The following is a 19375-nucleotide window of genomic DNA, read 5'->3' as shown; positions in this document are numbered from 1 at the left end:
ATCGCCATTGATTAACATAAATCAACACAATAAACAATTCATGTAAATCTTCCGTTTCCACATTGATCATTTGTGGAGTGAACTCTTTTTGTGAAGTCCAGACATTAAATCCACTGTAGGTTGAGAGTACAATGGACAGTTCAAAAGTACATGAATCCGATAGACTCAATTGTATGTCCTCAGTTGGTGGATAGTAAACAGATGCAATATAAAAACATATGAAAGGTGTGGAGATCATTAAACAGGTCACAGCGTCCGTACACAGACCTGTGATGTTGGTAACCACCAGATCATTTTAAACAACTATTGCATTTTTTGGAGGTTTTTTAAAGGAATGAATAATTCTTGCCAAGGTTGGAAAACCCATAACTTTATGGGCCCTACCTGCAAAGAATGGAAGGGTTCCTGCTTGCAAATAATGCCAAAAGTTATTTTCAAATGCCAATATTCTAATCTCACCCATTTCATTCTCTTATCAACCATTCTGTCACTGAATTTGAACCGTTAACCATTATCACTCATGTTTTGTTCTACTGTCCGTAAGCTGTACTGCTTTCAAGTATTCTGGACACTTAACATCCCTTACAGAATGATTATAATCTCTACCATGTCTCTTACTGCTTTCAAGTATTCTGGACACTTAACATCCCTTACAGAATGATTATAATCTCTACCACGTCTCTTACAGTTGATACATTTTGGAGAATCTTCTGTATGGGGGACACTCTCTATAGACATGACCACCCTCCGCACAGTGTCCACAAGAAACTGCCTTATCAGAACAAAATTGGGCTGTGGCCATACCCCAAACAATGGAAACATTTGCTTACAATCGTAAACCTATGGAACCTGAATGATGTGAATCCAAGATAGTCTATCACTCTCCAGAATATACTTCATCATACGAGGACTAAATCTGATCACCCAATTAACCACCTTTGTATGTGATCCAGAACTAAATCTGAAAGTCACCTCGTCTTTAACTTCATCCTGCGAGAATCCAAATTATTTTAAGTTTTTAAAGACTAGATCTTCAAGTATATCCTCCTTAACATAATCACGAGAGACACCATATATTAACACTGTTGGATCTGATAACCGAGGTTTCTCAATTGTAAGGCCTATCTCTTTCAAGGCAGAAGCAGAAGAGATTATATTAGCATCCACCGAATTTGTGATATCCACAAGGTTCCTCTTATTCCTAAGGAGATGAATACCTTTTACTTTCATCTCCTTGTGGTCACTCCTAATGACTTCAGTCACTTTCTGCTTTATGTCCTGACTCGAACTCAAAGAAGAATCCTCAGTGGGCTTGAGAATAACCAGATTCTGAGGATTAGGCACACCTCTAGGAACTGATAAGGTTCTATCCCGACTAGCACTGCCAGTTTTACTCTTTGAATCTTGATGTCCACAGGATCAATTAACTTGAGATCATGCCGCACTATCTCTGCATAAGACTTCTTCTGAAGTTCAATCTGGCAATCTAAAATTTGATTTATCTGACAAGCACTCTCCTCCAGATCCCTAGCTCGTATCTTGAGGTACTCATTGTCCACGACCATAACTGTTGTCACTGCCTCCAAGTCAGCCCAAAGACCTCAATCAGATCACCTCGCAGGTACCTAGTCTCCAGACACTGTAATTTGCAAAACTTAAGCCTTTCTTTGTAAGAGCAACCCTTTGTTCCATTCACTAATCTTGTTGCCCTTCTCTGTACTTGCTCCAACAGCTCTACATCCTTCTTAAAATGAGGCCTGCTCAGAAACTTCATATCTGCCTGCACAATTACCCCCAGGTCCTTTTCATTCTCTACCACTGTCAGTGTGGTACCACAGAGTTGATACGTTACTCTGGAATTACTGCTTCCCATATGTAGTACTTTACATTTGTCAATGTTAAATTTCATTTGCCACCTCTCAGCCCATCTGCTCAACTTTTCTAGATCCTGTTGCAGCAGTGTACTGTCATTAGTGTCATTAACAACCCTGCCAACCTTCGTATCGTCGGTAAACTCAGACCATAAGCCTGATATACCATCATCAATATCATTTATAAATACAGAAAACAACAATGGACCCAACACTGAACCCTGAGGGACTCCACTAATAACATTAGTCCACAAAGAGCAGTGTCCACTGATTACCACTCTGTCTTCTCCCACTCAACCATCCCTTTATCCATAGCAGCAATTTGCCTCCAATGCCACACTGCTCCAATTTGTGCAGCAGTCTTCCATGTGCAATAGTATCAAAGGCTTTTCTAAGAATCAAATATATGATATCAAAGTTATTCTTTGCATCCAGTTCCTTTGTGACTACATCATTAGTATCCAATCAAATTAGTGAGACAAGACTTCCCCCTTAACAAACCGATGCTGTGTCCGAGCTATAACTGTCTAGATGATCCTGCAATGCTTCTTTAACCACTGCCTCCATTAATTTCTCTGGAACAGAAATTAAACTAACAGGTTTGTAATTACCTGTGTCTCCCTTTGATCCTCCTTTGTGGATTGGGGTGACATTTGCACTTCTCCAGTCTATGGGTACCTCCCCCCCCCTGAGTCCAGGGAAGCTCTCATAATTATGGCTAAGAGTTTGCTTACTTCCTTTGCCACCTCCTTTAATATAACTGGATAGATTCCATCCACCTCAGGTGCCTTTCTTGTTTATCTTGGACCCAATTTTCTCCTCCACTTTACTCTCAGTTATTAGAAGATTATCTAGCTTACTGCCAGAGTTGAATACACCTCTGGCATTCCCCTCCCTGAATAACTCCTCATGTGTGAATGTAGATGCAAAATATTCATTTAGTTTGTTAGTTACCTGAGCAGGATCATAAACAGTTGAACTATCGATATCAAGTGGACCAATCTGATTCATCCCCTTCCTTCTAGAGTTTACATAAGTAAAGAACTCTTTGCTGTTTTTCTTTGCATCCTTTGCCAAAGATTTGTCGTATTGGCATAACGTCACAGTGAACCAATATGATTCAACCCTTTCTTTGTAGTGTTAATATACAAAAAGAATTCCTTGCTAATTTTCTTTGCATTCTATGCCAAAACCCCAATCTGGCTTAACACAAACTAGTCTGTAACCTTGATTACAGACTAGATTATGCTTACTGCAAGACTTTTTTTATGCAAATTTATAATCACCCCATGTATTTTTATTCTCTGCCACTAAGTTCGTCTAAATATGGCCACTGCCTTATACAATGGGATAATCATATCTCCCATCTGTAGTCCTCGACTGCACCATCATAATTTGAAATGATACAGCCCATTAACAGCTTTATCATTTAAAATTAGATTTTAACACAGATTAGATTTAAGATTTCTGTGATTTTTGGATAATTGTCACTTGGGCTAAATCTGCTGTAGGGCGGACAGGTTTGCTGAATATAATGACATATTTCAATGATATTTTGAAGAATTCTACACTTATGAATAGGTGTATTTTCAAGTTGCATGGGACCCACCTTGCAGCCACTTTAGACATGTAGATGGTCATGAATTATCTTTTCAATGCTACCAATGGTTGTATGTACCTCTGTAGCAATCTGCCAGAGTGACTATTCTATGAAAGTTGCACATCATGTGAAACATTAATCAATCATGATTAATTTTCTATATAAAAATTTGTTATTGACATTAGATAGTCTTCCAAACCTTGGATAATCTTAACAGATTTTGGCCACATTTAAATTTATTGTACCTGATTATTATGGTAATCATAAGGGGTACTTTCCTCATTAAACATTCATCACTTATTCATGAATTTGATTTGGAGTGTTTCCTTTCAGATGCGAAAATCCGATGAAAGACCTTAACTCTTCATTTGAGATTTTCATTGATTGATATTTAGAAGAGAAGAAAATTACTTTTCATGAAATACTGAATTAAAATTATTTTATGCATATCAGAAATGCATATTACTCATGTATTTCAGGGGATCCAATATTTTTTGGTTAGGGGCTGGAACAGATAAAATTCCAAGTGTTGTGTGGACCACAAGAAAAGTTCCTTAAATGCTAGTTATGCATTTTTCAAAATATTTAAATTTTGTTATAAACTTTACATTAAAAGTTTAATTGTTTTAAACTTAATTACTAACTGCAAAAATGCAACACAATTATTACAGAACACTACCGTTCTTATTACATGGTTGTAATAATATTGTTAAATATTGAGGGGGGAAAAAAATCTGTTTATACCCTGTGATACCAATACAGTCAGAGAAGTTCACAAAATAGAGAGAGAGAGAGAGAAAACACAAGAAACAGCACCATATTTAGCAGTCACACGGGCTGAAACCACGGTCACTCAAATCATGTGTACTTATGCACCTACATGCCTGAACACCTGGCTACAAAAACAGTACAGAAAAGTCAAATATTACTAAAAAGGGATATTTTCAAAAGTCAGTGTGAAATTGTAATTTGTCGCAAACTAGTCTTTAACTCGAGGGAGTTATTAAGTTTCTGCATCATGATATGCACAACAAAAACTTAAAAGCACAAATGTCAAGCTGATTATTAAAACATGGTATAATAAACAGTTTATTTCACATTTAAATATTGAATTTTAGTAAAAAGAGAACTATATTTGTACTTCTATAAATATATAATAGAATAAATCAAGAAACTGTCAATGCTGACAAAGAAGGAAAACTGCCCTCTTCTACAGGACTAGGAAAGTTGAAGTAATAATAGTTATTAGGCTGAGTTACGTTTTCTGTTCTGATGTGCTTTCGCACAAATACTGATGTACAACTCCCATCCATAGCTGAAAGATTCATATTCTTAGGATCTAGGGGAAAAAGAAAATAAATCACATATTTTAAAATAAAATTTTTCATTTGACAGTTTCATTAAAAAACAAAATCTCTAAACTACTTGGATAGGCAGTTTTTGACACTTTAAGACAACATACATGACAACATATTACTTTAAGCAGGCATACATCAATAATGATCATTTTAATTACACACTAACAAAAAAAAAAAAAAACTAATATTTTCTAATAGTTACCCAATGTGACTGGAATACTGTAAGAATCAAGGTATTAGAAAGCAATGTGAGTGAAAAATACCACTGACAAAACAAAGGCAAGAAACTGCCCCTTTTTTTTTTTAGCATGCTTGAAACATAAAAGAGATAAAACTAAAAAAGAGAGAAAGGAGCTATTACATGTCATTTTTGTTTTTATTAAAATGAATATTTAGCTGTTTGCTTGAATTGTGGACTGTCTTTTTTATTCACTAGGTGTTGCATAAAATTTCTCATTCCAAATCTCTTATCCACACATCCAGAAATCAGAAACTCTGTCTCCCTATGATACTGGGGGGGGGGGGGGGGAAGAATTTAAATACAACAAGTATAATGTGTAAAGAAAGGGCCAACATATTACTTGAATGGCACCAGAGTTTGTTTTTGGTCATGTTGTGTAGGCAGAATAACTGATGGAGAAAAAACTAACTCCCTCTGCATGACACTGGCTATCACATCAATGGAAGAGGCATTTGGAAATTCCTCCAATCATAACAGGAATCAAACCCAGACCCCGCTAAACAAGTGGCAGATAGCAATGTATTGTGCTGACTAAACTGCAACAGAGAACAATACAGAAAAGGACAGACATGGAAGGAGAGTACATTTTTGGTTAAGAAACAACAATACAGCATATATTACTTTAATCGCACCAGAGCTTATTTTTGTCCATGTCCATTATATTTTTTTTTCTTGTGGAAGCTGTGTTCAGGGGCCAATGTAATTTGGCACACTGCAACATAAGTGTATAATCTGGCATTTCATGGCTGCTGGATTACACCAGTCTGAATTTTAAGAAAAGTTCTCTGTTTGTTTTACTGCTGATAAGAAATACGAGGGGCGGAACAAAAATAATGCCTCCTAGTTTTTTTCCTCAGAAAATAATTCCTACAACTATGCCTTTTACATCAATTAATCCTCAATCACTAATAAATACACTGCTATTTTTCCACAAAGTCACCATTTTCTATGAACTTCCGCCAGATGAGTCAGATGCTGTATTCCAATCCTATAAAAGTCCTTACTCTTGTCTTACTCTTACGTTGTCATGGAGGAAAAGAACCTCATTAAGGTTTTTGTCCAGTCTAACTCTACGGATGCGGGCTATCAACATTTTCTCATATTGATCTGAGTTAATTGTGGCACCATGCTCCAAGAAATCCACAAGTAAGACCTCATCTTTGTCTCAAAACACTGTCGCCATGACTTTACCAACAGAAGGCTGTCCTTTGAACTTCTTGCATGGTGAATTTTGATGGTGCCACTCCAACTGTCTCTTTGTTTCAGAGTCATAAATGGTAGACCCAGGTTTCATCACCTGTGACTAGGGCTTACAATACCAAGATTCCAGTAATGTAATTTTTCCGGTATTCATACTGGTATGTATACAAAAATACCAGTTTATCAGTACTAATTTAAAAAATTATTTTTTTATGATTTATTCACATAAAGGCGATTTTATAAACACCAACAAAAAATGATAAATATACAAAAGTATATTGCAGCAGAATTTGGCAAAGAAATTGTCATGCAATTAGATTCCAAGACTCGTTGGAGCAGTTTACTGTCCATGCTTGAAAGCTTTTTTGAGTTGAGATATTGCGTGCAGAAAGCTTTAACTGATTTAGATTCAAGTATTCATTTCTGTGAGAATGAATTTAATTTATCTGCAGTTAAATCTACACTAATGCCTATGGAGTTTAGCGGTAGATGTGCTATGTTGCAAAGAAGCAAATACAGATGTGACTTTTTTTCAATGTTTTCATATATTGAACTGAGTTGATTGTGGTGCCATGCTCCAAAAAGTCCACAAGCAAGGCTCCATCTTTGTCCCAAAACACTGTCGCCATGACTTTACTGACAGAAGGCTGTCTTTTGAACTTCTTTTATTGTGCAGTGAATTTTAATGGTGCCACTCCACTGATTGCCTCTTTGTTTCAAGGCCATAACGGTGGACCCAGGTTTCGTCACCTGTGATTATGTGTGAAAGAGAAACCTCTACTTCACTCTCATATTGCTGGAGTTCCATATAGATGACTTGCTGGGCTTCTTTGTGCTCATGTGTCAGCATTTTCAGGACCCATTGAGCACAAACCTTGTTGTAGCCTAGTTCCTTTATGATTATCACAGCAGGTTTCCCTATACCTATTGCATCACACAATTCGCATGTTGTGATGCAGCAGTCCTCTTTGATCAGTGTGTTGATCTGGCTCTTGTTGTCACTGACGTTACTGGCTGGCTGCTTTGGGGCTTGTCAACAATGTTCTCTCTCGGCCTGACCCAATTTATAGCATTTCTCCCCTCCCTTTTTTTTATAGATCCTAGCCACTGAAATCTCAGGAAATTAGGTGGTAGGACTTGCCAGAGTAAATATCTAGAATACTGGTATGCCTCCACGGGGTCATACTGTGTCTCAACGGTAGGTCCCATTAGGAGCCCAATGGCTAAAAGGCCAGATGAACAACAGTACAAAACATTACACACCACAATATCCATACACATTTAAACCTCTGGTTTTTACAGTGTTCTGTATCACACCACAATGTATGCTACACGGACATGGGGGGAAACCCCTGGTACCATTAGACCCTAAACACACTATAAAAAAAAAAGTCACTTTTCCCACTCTTAAAGTGTCTTACCTAAACATCTAACTACTCTCATCTACAGTTTTGTAGCCATAAACATTTTTGAGATGCATATGGATTTTGATAGGTGTCGATTCTTCCTTAGTAAGAAATTCAATCACTAAAATGAATCACTAAAATGGTGGATGTTACAGATACATATATCTGTAACATCCACCATTTTGAACAATCCATGTGCTGCACTCACAAGACCGATCATAGCACTGCTCCGTATGATGAAACTAGAGACATCAAGTGACCACTCAATGACACGCGAAATGATTTAAGGTGGCACAATCAAAAGCAAAAAATTAGGAGGCATTACTTTTGTACTGGTCCTTGTATGAACTGCATTTTTAATGGAAATTTCAAAAATTACTTGAAATTTGTTCTCTTTCTTCAGAATTTCTTACAAATAAAAAAAAAATATATACAGGGTGTCTCAAAAATATTGGTACAAACATTTAGGGGAGGTAGGTAACATCTAAAGGAATGTGAATCGCATAGGAACCCATAACCGGAAACGTCACCGTAAGTCGGTTCATCAGTTCGCGAGAGAGAAAATTTCTGGTTTACTCATTGAAGCAGTAGTCGCCGCATGAAGAGCATACGTCGATATATGAACTGTGAGCTGGCAGACCTACACCTAGTGTATGGATTAGCAGAGGGCCCACACTGTGTGTGCCCTCATGCAACACAACATCGCTTCACAATAAATGTGTGGGCAGGTATGGTCGGTGACTGCTTAGTCGGCCCATACCTGTTACCATCCTGCACACACATTTGTGAGACGCAACATTTGGTTTCAACATGACGGGGCGCCTGCCCATTATGAAGGTGTGTTCGTGACCATTTCAACAGGCGTTTTGGGCATCGCTGGATTGGCTGTGGTGGACCCGTTGCCTGGCCCCCACGCTCACCTGATTTATCGAGCCTTGATTTCTTTCTGTGGGGGGGGCCTCAAATCTATCCTGTATGAATCGCCTGTGGAGGCAGAAATGGATCTCATGGCGAGACTTGTCTGTGCTGCTGCTGCTACTGTCAAAGAAACTCCAGGTCTGTTCGACCGTGTCCGCCAATCTATGCTGCGTCAGTGTCACGCATGCATCGCGTCTCATGGTGGAACCTTCGAGCATCTGTTGTAACATCATGAAATGCATCCATCTCGTACTCCATTGTTAATATTATGTCAAATAAGTGTTTGCCACTAATTACTGTCTTGTGTCATTTCTGCTTCTTGTGCCTCTGCTACTACTTTCCCGTGACGTTTCAGGTTATGGGTTCCTATGCGATTCACATTCCTTTAGATGTTACCTACCTCTCCTAAACGTTTGTACCAATATTTTTGAGACACCCTGTATAACAAATTACTAAACACAATCACACTACTGGATAAACAGACATTCAAAGTACTATATATATGTCGTCAATAGAGAGGGAGATCCTATCCTTCAGCATGGTATTCCTGTCCAGCAACTGCCTGGCAAAAGCAATCGCCAGCTGAATGGGAATATCTCTGCAAGAGTCTGATAGGACTCTTGCAGAGATATGTGGACGATATATCTGCAGTAATTCCCAAAGTTCTCCTTTGCTATCTCAACTCTTTATCACCATGCATTTCATTTAATGGAATTGGAAGTGGACGGTGCTCTTCCGTTCATCTGCACTGTCCATTTCCAATTCCACAGTAAACATGCAAGGCTATACTTCTGCCAATATACTGATCATCTTGTTTCCTGTTTTGAGTTGACAAAGAGGCACAACACCTTGAAAGCTTTTCATAAGGCTTTATTGGCTCGTTGGTTATATGTATTTACTTTAGTTTGTTGTTACAGTTTTTAGTGCTTTTATTTATTCAGTTCTCAGTCTTTAATTTTATTTTATATTTATATGTAATTAAAATTCTCAGATTAAAGTGATTTATTTTTAAACAGTTTGCTGGTTGATGCAATATTATTTCATTAAGAAGTAGATACTAGTTAGTATGACTGCACCAGAAAACAACTGAATGCAGAAGCACTTTACAGGTTTATATAGCTGACTTACAGGTCTTGGCACATCTATACCTGTCAGTTACAAGTGAAGTAGTACGTATATCACACATATATGGAATGTGTAGCTAAGAAAACAATTCTTACTGTTTGTAAAGAAGCTGTATATGACAGGTTTCATTTGTTATTTGGTTTTTAGGAGCATTAGCAACTAAGGCCATTTTGCTTCAGGGATATGCGGTAGTCATTCCTTGACCTTTCCGCATCCTCCGTATTTGGTAGTCACGGGCTCGAACCCCGGTCTAAGAAGAGTGTGCTACGCACTGCTGCTCCTGCCCACCTGGCTATGGATATGACAGGTAAAATTGTCTGAGTTTTTAGAATTTTCTAAATGTATACCCAGAAACATCATGAATCTTGGAATTCTGCACGAGTAAGAGTACTGTCAATCATTTCTGCAACTTCTGAGACTGATTTCTTAAACAAAAAGCAAAATTTTATAGATCTTTATTCAAAAAGTGTGGCAGTCTAGAAACAATACAAAATTGCTTACCATCACCAACAGATAAAAAAATAAAAAATAAACCTTTGTGCATGTGCAACCAAGATGCCGCCTGCTGAAAAAAATTGTAAATATTCTGGGTCATCATATAAAACAAAGTTTTTCTTATTCAATGATTTGGTATTTTAAACAAATTCAGTCCTGAAGCTTTCTGATCCTACCTTGGCAAGCTGCAGAATAGATAGGCCTTACTTAACATCATGTCTCTTAAAATATATTGTTAAAAAAATTTAAAAACCAAAGGAGAACATAAATGTAGCTATTGTTGTTCAAGCCAAGATACAATAATAATACAATGGATGTATTACTGTAAGCCAAGTTCCTGTTGAGAGCACCATTCTAGTCCAGTGCAAGAGTCTCACAAAAAACTGCAGATATGACTTTTTATACAATATTTTAAAAACAGTTAGGTCACTTATTTTATTTATTTTATAAGAGAATAAAACTTTTCACATTTGAGTTTTGTCACTGCCAGTTCTTTTACTGGTTTGGATAATCAATATTTCAAATCATCAACATCCCATTGTTTACAATTCTGCATAACATGCTCCTAAAATTTACAATTTATAAATTTAAGCCAATTTGCATCTCTGATATTCAAACTGTTACATTTAGTATTAGTAACGGCCACATGGTGCAAGAAAGCCTATGGCTTATGCTGCACCAGCAAAAAAAAAAAAAAAAAAAATCCGAACAAAACAATGATAAAAACAAAAAATAAATAAAATAAATAACTAAATAATAATAATTAATAAAAAAAAAAAATATATATATATATATAAATAAAATAAAAATAAAAAGGAAATTAAACCTATCATCCTATGTGTTTCCCTTACCCGAAAGTACTATCCAGATGACCTTTGAATTTCCCCAAACTGTCGGCCTCTACCACCCATGAAGGCAACTTATTCCAGTAATTTATAACTCGCTGGCTAAAATAAAACTTCCTGCAGTCCAATCTAAAAATTTCCCCCCCCCGTAACTTGAATTTATGTCCCCTAGTTCTAGCATCTTGAAAATTTTGTCCTCATTCATTTTACTGATACCTCTCAGAGCCTTAAACACCTCAATCAAATCTCCTCTAAGGTGTCTAGTTTCCAAACTCTGCAACCCACATATTCGAAGTCTTTCTTCATAAGGACACCCTTTTGCCAATCTCACCAGGCGAGTTACCCTTCTTTGCACCCTTTCAAGAAGCTCGATGTCTTTCTTTAGGTGCGGTCTCCATACTTGAACACTGTATTCCAAGTGTGGTCTGGCGCCTCCGTAGCTAGGTGGGAAGGAGCAGCAGTGCGTAGCACACGCTTCTTGATTGGACCGGGGTTCGAGCCCGTCACCACCAAATACGGAGCATGCGGAAAGGTCAGGGAATGACCACCGCACCGGAGCAATATGGCCTTAGTTGCTAGTGCTCTTAAAAAACCAAACAACAACAACAAGTGTAGTCTAACATAAGCCTTATATAATGGAATTATCACGTCCCTATCTCTACTTGCAAAAGTTCGATAGATCATCGATAGGACACCATGGGCCTTCCTTGCAACCTGTTTACAATGCTCAGAGAATTTCATGTCTGACCGTATCGTAACACCCAAGTCCCTTTCCTCCAATACTGGGTTTAGTTGAACTCCACCAAGTGAATAAGTTTTTTTGGGATTACTGTTTCCCAGGTGTAATACCTTACACTTTGTTGGATTAAAGCACAGCTGCCATTTTTCTGACCATTCTTGAAGTCTGTCTAGGTCTCTCTGAAGAAGCTCAGCTTGACAGTGATCATTAACTACTCTACCAATTTTCACGTCATCTGCAAATTTAGACATCACGGCCTCTATCCCTTCATCAATGTCGTTTATGAAAATTAAAAACAACAGTGGTCCTAATACTGATCCTTGGGGAACCCCACTTCTTACATCAACCCAATCTGAGGAATAGCCATTTATCACAACCCTCTGCCTCCTGCCCTGAAGCCATCCTTCTATCCATCTAAGGATTTTCCCAGGGATTCCAACCTGTTCCAGCTTATAAAGCAACCGCTCATGTGGGACTGAGTCAAAAGCTTTGCTGAAATCTAAATAAACAATGTCGAAATTATTCCCTAAATCCAGCTCGTGAGTGACCCTTTCGAAATAGCGAACCAGATTTGTTAAACATGATCTTCCCTTTACAAAACCATGCTGAGTATCCTTGAGAATTTCAATTCGATCCAAATGATAATGAATTCCACCCTTGATCATTGCCTCCATGATTTTCCCTACTACTGAAGTCAGACTGACAGGTCGATAATTTCCAACTTCACTTTTAGAGCCACCCTTATGTATGGGAGATACATTTGCACTTTTCCAATCCAAGGGAATCTCCCCAGAGTCTAGTGATGCTTGCATAATTAGCCTCAATGGTTCAATGCACTCGCTTGCCGCCTCTCTTAAGATTATAGGGTATATTCCATCAACTCCAGGAGCCTTACTGGTCTGTAGGCTCGAAAGTTTTTTTCATTAAATAATCTTGCGAAATTTCAATATCATTAATTACATATTTTTTAACTTCGCTCCCACAATTTCCCATTGCCACAAAAGGCTTTTCATTTGTAAATATCGATGCAAAATAACTGTTGAGTTCATCTGCAACGGCAGCTGGTGTATTTATTACTATCCCCTTTCCCTTGCATAAAGGTCTGATCTGGTTTGTCCTGCTCTTCTTGGCATTTATATATGTGAAGAATTCTTTATCCCCCCCTCTTTGCTCTGTTTGCTAGTGATTTCTCATAAACTGCCTTTGCCTGTCGAACCTTTTCTGTGGCTCTATTACACATCACCTTGTAGCTGTTATACGCTTCAGTACTTTTTATTGCTCTGTAACCTTTCCATGCCACCTTTTTCTGCTCAAATAATGTGGCAACTTCACTATTCATCCAACTTGGAACCCTTCTCGTGGAGTATTTTTTTTAATGGTATTACGCATTCAGGACATCTGTGATTAATGTTTTAAAAGCGTACCACAGTTCAATTGTATTCATTCTCTGTGCGATATCTACCCAGTTAATAGAGGCCATGTAGTACCTTAAGGCATCGTAATTTCCTTTTCTGAAATTAAAACCCATTCCTTTGCCTTTTACTTCTGCTACCTCTCTCGTCATCATCATCGACCGTAGAACTCCGTGATCACTTCCTGCTACTGGTTCCTCTACTGTCAGCCCTGTTATGTCATCTGATTCATGTGTGATGATGAGGTCTAGTATATTCTTTTATCTAGTACTTTCCCTGACATGTTGATACAAATAACAGTCATCTAGTTGATTTAAAAATTTTGTTCCCCATGTCGAGTTTCCTTCCCATTTACTCCAATCAATTAAAGGCAAATTGAAATCACCCATAATAAGGCATTGATGCTTACTTGCCCATTCCATTTGCATGTAGAGGCTTTTGTCATAATCTTCACAATCACCTGTTCTGTAGATTACTCCTACTCGCATTATACCTTTGTTTCCAACTATCTCACACCATACAGACGCTATACTAGCATGCGAAATGTCTGAATCCGGGAAAGCTATCGTCGCACTCAGGCTGCTTCTGATAAGAAGCATTACCCCACCGCCCCCTTCTATCTAACCTGTCCTTCCTAAATACATTATACAAGCCGTACTGAAACTCATCATCCCCAATTTCCGGGTGGCACCACGTCTCTGTAAGCCCTATTATGTCCGCGTTATTTGTTTTAACCAGCAGTTTGAATTCGCTCATTTTATTGACGATACTTCTAACGTTACTGTATAAACAATTAAGATTTACTGTTCTTGTATATTTAACAATCCTAACACAACCCTTGAAGTTTATTAGACTCTCTTCCCTGATATTAGCTACCCGCTCACGTGAAACATTTCTGCTCCCAGAACATCTAGATAATACGTCCAGTTGGGGTAACAGATAAGAACTCTTAAGGTAAGTGCAACAGTTACTTTGACCAATATTATCAGATAAACGCATGTGTCAGTATTACCCACATCTCCCCTAATTAGCAGTTTCCCCGAACCTTTAAGATATCCTCAATAATACCTCAATAATAAAACTTTTGCACCACCTTTGTTTAAGTGTATCCCGTCTCTACAAAACAAATTCCTTCTACCTACAAGTGTGGGCCATGTTGATAGAAATTTACCCCCTAAAGCCTTGCAGATTCCTTCAAGTCTTGAGTTAATCCACAAGGCTCTTAACATATAATCCCTCCTATCGTGTCTGGGCAGAATTGCAGACACATAGACATTATGGCCTAGCTCGCGACATTTCCTCAGCATGGTCCTGTATTTTTCCAACAAATCGTCAGATCGTGTACGTTTAATATCGTTTGTCCCCACATGAATAATAATATTTTCTTTACCCCCTTTAAAATCTGACAATCTGTTGGTGACATCATCAATAGTTGCTCCCGCCAGACATACCCTGGTTCTGCTCCACCTATCTTTATTACAAAAAATATTCCCCGTTTCACTGACAATGGAGTCTCCTAATAAAACAATGTCCTTTTTAACCAGAGTAGTTTGCACTTGGTTTTTCTGTTTTGAGGCTCGAATCGGGTGTGCATCACTTGGTAGATTGCTGGAGTTTTGAGTCCCTGACGAGCTCCCAGATGCATTATTTTCGAGGGCAAGCACTCGTTTTTTCAGGGACTCAAATTGTTCCATCAGTGCACCAAATTGTAATTTAAGATCGGTGCACTCCTTACATCGATCACAAAGAAAAGAATCCCCAGGTGAGGTAGGATTAGTCACCAGGTCGACCCTGGAAAACATAACACAGGTTCCACAACGACTCACCCGTAAAGCGCCATCTGCTATTTACGTGTGAGTCACGATACCCTGTGATGTGTTTAAGGCAGATCTCGTAACTACCATTATAAAATTAAATAAATATCAATGAAAGTAACTTTAAAAAATTATATCTATAATATTATTAAAATCAAACAGTTACAGGAAAACCTATAACAAAATAATCCAACAATATCTAAATAAATCAAATATTTAAAAGCACTATCCAAAAGTAAACCACTTAACTGAGGAGCCCTGTCTAAGCGCGTCCGCTCACCTCGAATGCCAACGTACGTATTTCATTAAGATAAAATGGCAGTGGGAGAGTATGCCAAATGTAAGCAAGCTAAACCTAATAACACCAACAACAAAAACAATAAAAAACTATTCTAATAAAAGTTTCACATCATTGTGGTAATAATACAGTAATACCCCGACTTACGCAAACTTGGAGTTAAGCGGTTCTTGATTTTTTCGTTTGGGAACACTACCACCCGCTACCTTCAAGGTCGTTTTTCATATGCTATCGATATACGGTGCGATGGCGGAGAGTGAGAGTGAAAAATGAACAAAATTCAACTTTGCTGCCGCATGAGCTACACACACATACAAGAATTTACATTCCAACTGTCACATTTATATGTGTGCGTTCGAATTCATGCTCAAATTTTTTCGGAAATTACATCGTTTTCACGAATAAAAAAAACTTTCCAGGCTTTAAGGTTTCCAAAGACCGATTGACAATGATGGTCGGCGTGAATGCAGCTGGTGACTGCAAGTTAAAACCTCTCTTAATATATTGCTCCGAAAACCCAAGAGTTTCAAAAAATATATCTAAAATTAGCTTACCAGTGATTTGGAAGTCAAATCATAAAGCTTGGGTTACAGCTTCCGTTTTTGAGGACTGGTTTGGTTACCACTTCAAAACCGAAGTCGAACGTTATTGCAAGTCTAAACAGATTCCATTTAAATTGATTCTTCTTATTAACAATGCACCCGGTCACCCTCCTGCCACCCTAATTAATTTCGACCGACATGTGAAAGTTGTGTTTTTGCCTCCAAACACAACCAGCTTGCTTCAACCGATGGACCAGGGAGTCATCAAAACATTCAAGGCCTACTACACGAGGCGTTCATTTGCACGTCTGAATGAAGCTATGAGACAAAATAGTGAGATATCTGTTAAAGACTTTTGGAAACAATTCAATGTTTTAGATGCCGTAAGAATCATTGAAGAATCTTGGGATGAAATTCATAAAAAAAAAAAAAAAAAACACTGAATGGTGTCTGGAAGAAACTTTGTCCATTTTTTTTGAAAAACGAGATGAAAACAACGCCAGAAACTGATCACGTCGCTCATATGATAGAAGAAGTTGTTAATCTTGCCAGGCAATTAGATTTGGAAGTCAATGGTGATTCAACGAGCTGTTGGATTCACATAGTGAGGAGCTGACAATGAATGAGCTCATAGAGATGCGTGAGAAAACATCACTGAATTATCCGACACTTCAGACCCAGTTCCACAAGAAAAGCACATGACAATTGCAAGCCTGACAGAAGGTCTCAGCTCAATTGAAAAGGGCTTAAAAATTTTAGAAAACAGACCCCAACGAAGAACGTGTTATAGCTACAAAGCAAGGAATAAAAAATTATTAGCTTGCTACGAAGAAATTCTGCGTGAAAAAAAGGCGCTGTGTCGCCAGACGAATTTGTTAGATTTTATGAAGCCATCAACATTGAAATAACTTTTTTACGTAACTCATTTATTTTTTTAATTCATAATTTGTATTAATATGCATAAATAACTGCAATTTTATTAAATATTTTTCTTTTAAACTAGTGTTTTAAACTAGTGTATTCGACTTAAGCGATTTTCGTTGGACCCACCTATCACGTAACTTCAGGGTATTACTGTAATAAAAAGAGAAAAATGTACTTTCATCATATATACCTATTTTAAATTTTTCTTCTTCTTCTTTCATCATTTTCCTATAATCACCAAAAGTAGTTCTCATTACGGACCTCTTTTTTATGATTGAAGATTTTGGACTTTTTAAGATACGTAGCACTTTAACACAATTTTTTGCTAAAAAAAATAACATAATGGCTAAAAAATAGCTATTTTATATAAATTCCACACAGAAAATTACCATAGTAATTTCACGAGTGGAATTTATAATATTCAATATCAATTTTGTTCAATATTTCTTCATCGCTTAATCTATTCTAGCCCTGCTATTTTTCAATTTAAAACAAAAAGTTTGAAAGAACTCCTTTGAATATCAATGTATAAAAGAAAAATCATTAAAGGACAAAGAATTCATAAAGTTATTTAATCTTAATATAAACCTTTTTTTTTTTTTTTTTTTCAGTTTTCTGTGCTAAAAAACCACTTATTAACCAGCAGTAACTAGTGTAAATTTATATTAACTAGTGAACACTAGTTAATATAAATACGTACAAATTAATATTTATATGAACACATTTTAGCATGTGATATAAATTCACAGCCTAAAAAAAGAAAAATGGGTTTTCTGATAACTGGACTCCATTTTTATCCTACAAACATTTTGCTGAGTAGGGAGAGATTTATACAGAATAATTTGGTATGCAAAATATTTGGTAAATAAATAATTTGGTATGAAAGGATAATTAAACAATTGCTAATGTACTTATAAATCTCTTCCTTTATAAATATTAATGTATTAGAATTTTGATTCCTATTATTGACATATTGTTGTTGATAAAACATACTGAAAAGATAAAAAATAAAATAAATTTTAAGACCTTAAACTTTAAACCCTTAACTAGGTGCAAAATGTTTTTTAATAAACTGATATGACCTGTAAAGGTTAAAGTAAATCGATTATTAGAAGGAATGGGCAAACAGAGTGGTTCTTTAAGATAAAATAAATAAACTTTACCCACTGTTTTGATATTCCTTCTAATTATTTTTCCCTCCTGGGGGAAATCCATGGGGTCTTTTAGACTCCACACCTGGAGTTTATCAATATCATATTGTATTGATGTTCGCTGACATCTGTATTAATATCTATTTGTTGGCAGTTCTGACAGTAAGATCGCTACTGCTAGCACTGTAGCGATCGCACCGTACAGAAATGCACTCAAAAACACAATAATATATATGAACTATCAAGAACAAAACTCTTACCTCAAATAAATTACTTCTCCTTCTCTTCATCTGTAGTTACCTTAGGAATCAAGAGATCCATGTCGAATGCTTGAAGAAAATACATAATCCAGCTGAGTCGTACTACGACCACCGTCCACATCAAGTGAGCGTCATACAGCTGCGACTGTTCACCTCCGTGACTGCAGCGCCACCTGTGTGGGTGGAACGGTCAGGCACTGGTATGTCAAGGTCTGGCCAAAGAGGGGCAGTTCATTGCCTGAATCAAAGAACATAGTTCATAAACCACTGGTAGACCCCAAAACTGTCCTCCTTCATCCTTGCACATCAAACTGGATTTGATGAAACAGCTTATGAAAGCTCTACCTCAGGAAGCTCCATGTTTCAACTACCTTAGTACTCAATATTGATGGATATTGATGGTTCAACAGTTGAGGATCCTGCTCAGGTGGCTAACAATCTAAACGAGTATTTTGCATCTACATTCACGCATGAGGAGTTATTCAGGAAGGAGAATGATGTAGGTAAAGTAAACATTGGCAGTGAGCTGGATGATTTTGTAATAACTGAGAGGAAAGTGGAGGAGAGATTGTTGAGGATAAACATAAAAAAGGCACCTGGGGTGGATGGGATCTATCCAGTTATATTAAAGGAGGCAGCAAAGGAAGTAAGCAAACCCCTAGCCATAATTATGAGAGCTTCTTTGGACTCAGGGGAGGTACCCATAGACTGGAGATGTGCAAATGTAACCCCAATTCACAAAGGAGGATCAAAGGCTGACACAAGTAATTATAGACCTGTTAGTTTAACTTCTGTCCCAGGTAAATTAATGGAGGAACTGGTTAAAGAAGCACTGCAGGATCATCTAGACAAGAATTCAGTTATAGCTCAGACGCAGCATGGTTTTGTTAAGGGCAGGTCTTGCCTGACCAATTTGATTGGATACTATGATGTAGTCACAAAAGAACTGGATGCAGGGAATAACTTTGATATTATATATTTGGATCTTAGAAAGGCTTTTGATACTGTTGCACATGGAAGACTGCTGCACAAATTGGAGCAGTGTGGCATTGGAGGCAAATTGCTGCTATGGATAAGGGGATGGTTGAGTGGCAGAAGACAGAGAGTAGTAATCAATGGACACTGCTCAACGTGGACTAATGTTATTAGTGGAGTTCCTCAGGGTTCAGTGTTGGG

The 19375-nt window shown here is 37.4% G+C and overlaps 1 protein-coding gene across 1 annotated transcript in view; it reads right to left on the bottom strand.

Moving 5' to 3' along the window:
• Window positions 1–4637: 4637 nt before the first annotated feature.
• Window positions 4638–19375, bottom strand: part of LOC150079274 (UPF0488 protein CG14286) — a 51347-nt gene continuing 36609 nt past the window's right edge. Inside the window, exons 4-5 of the mRNA XM_090383018.1 lie at window positions 16979–17113; window positions 4638–4810 (exon numbers count right to left, since the gene is read on the bottom strand). Coding sequence (XP_090239144.1) covers window positions 4638–4810; window positions 16979–17113 — 308 coding nt within the window. The remainder of the gene's footprint in view (window positions 4811–16978; window positions 17114–19375) is intronic.

The sequence above is a fragment of the Mastigoproctus giganteus genome, chromosome 10 (genome assembly GCF_048544385.1).
Source record: "Mastigoproctus giganteus isolate SK-2022 chromosome 10, ASM4854438v1, whole genome shotgun sequence".
Lineage (NCBI taxonomy): Eukaryota > Metazoa > Arthropoda > Arachnida > Uropygi > Thelyphonidae > Mastigoproctus > Mastigoproctus giganteus.
The sequence above is the reverse complement of the archived record's forward strand: the minus strand, read 5'-3'. Positions and strand labels throughout refer to the sequence as shown.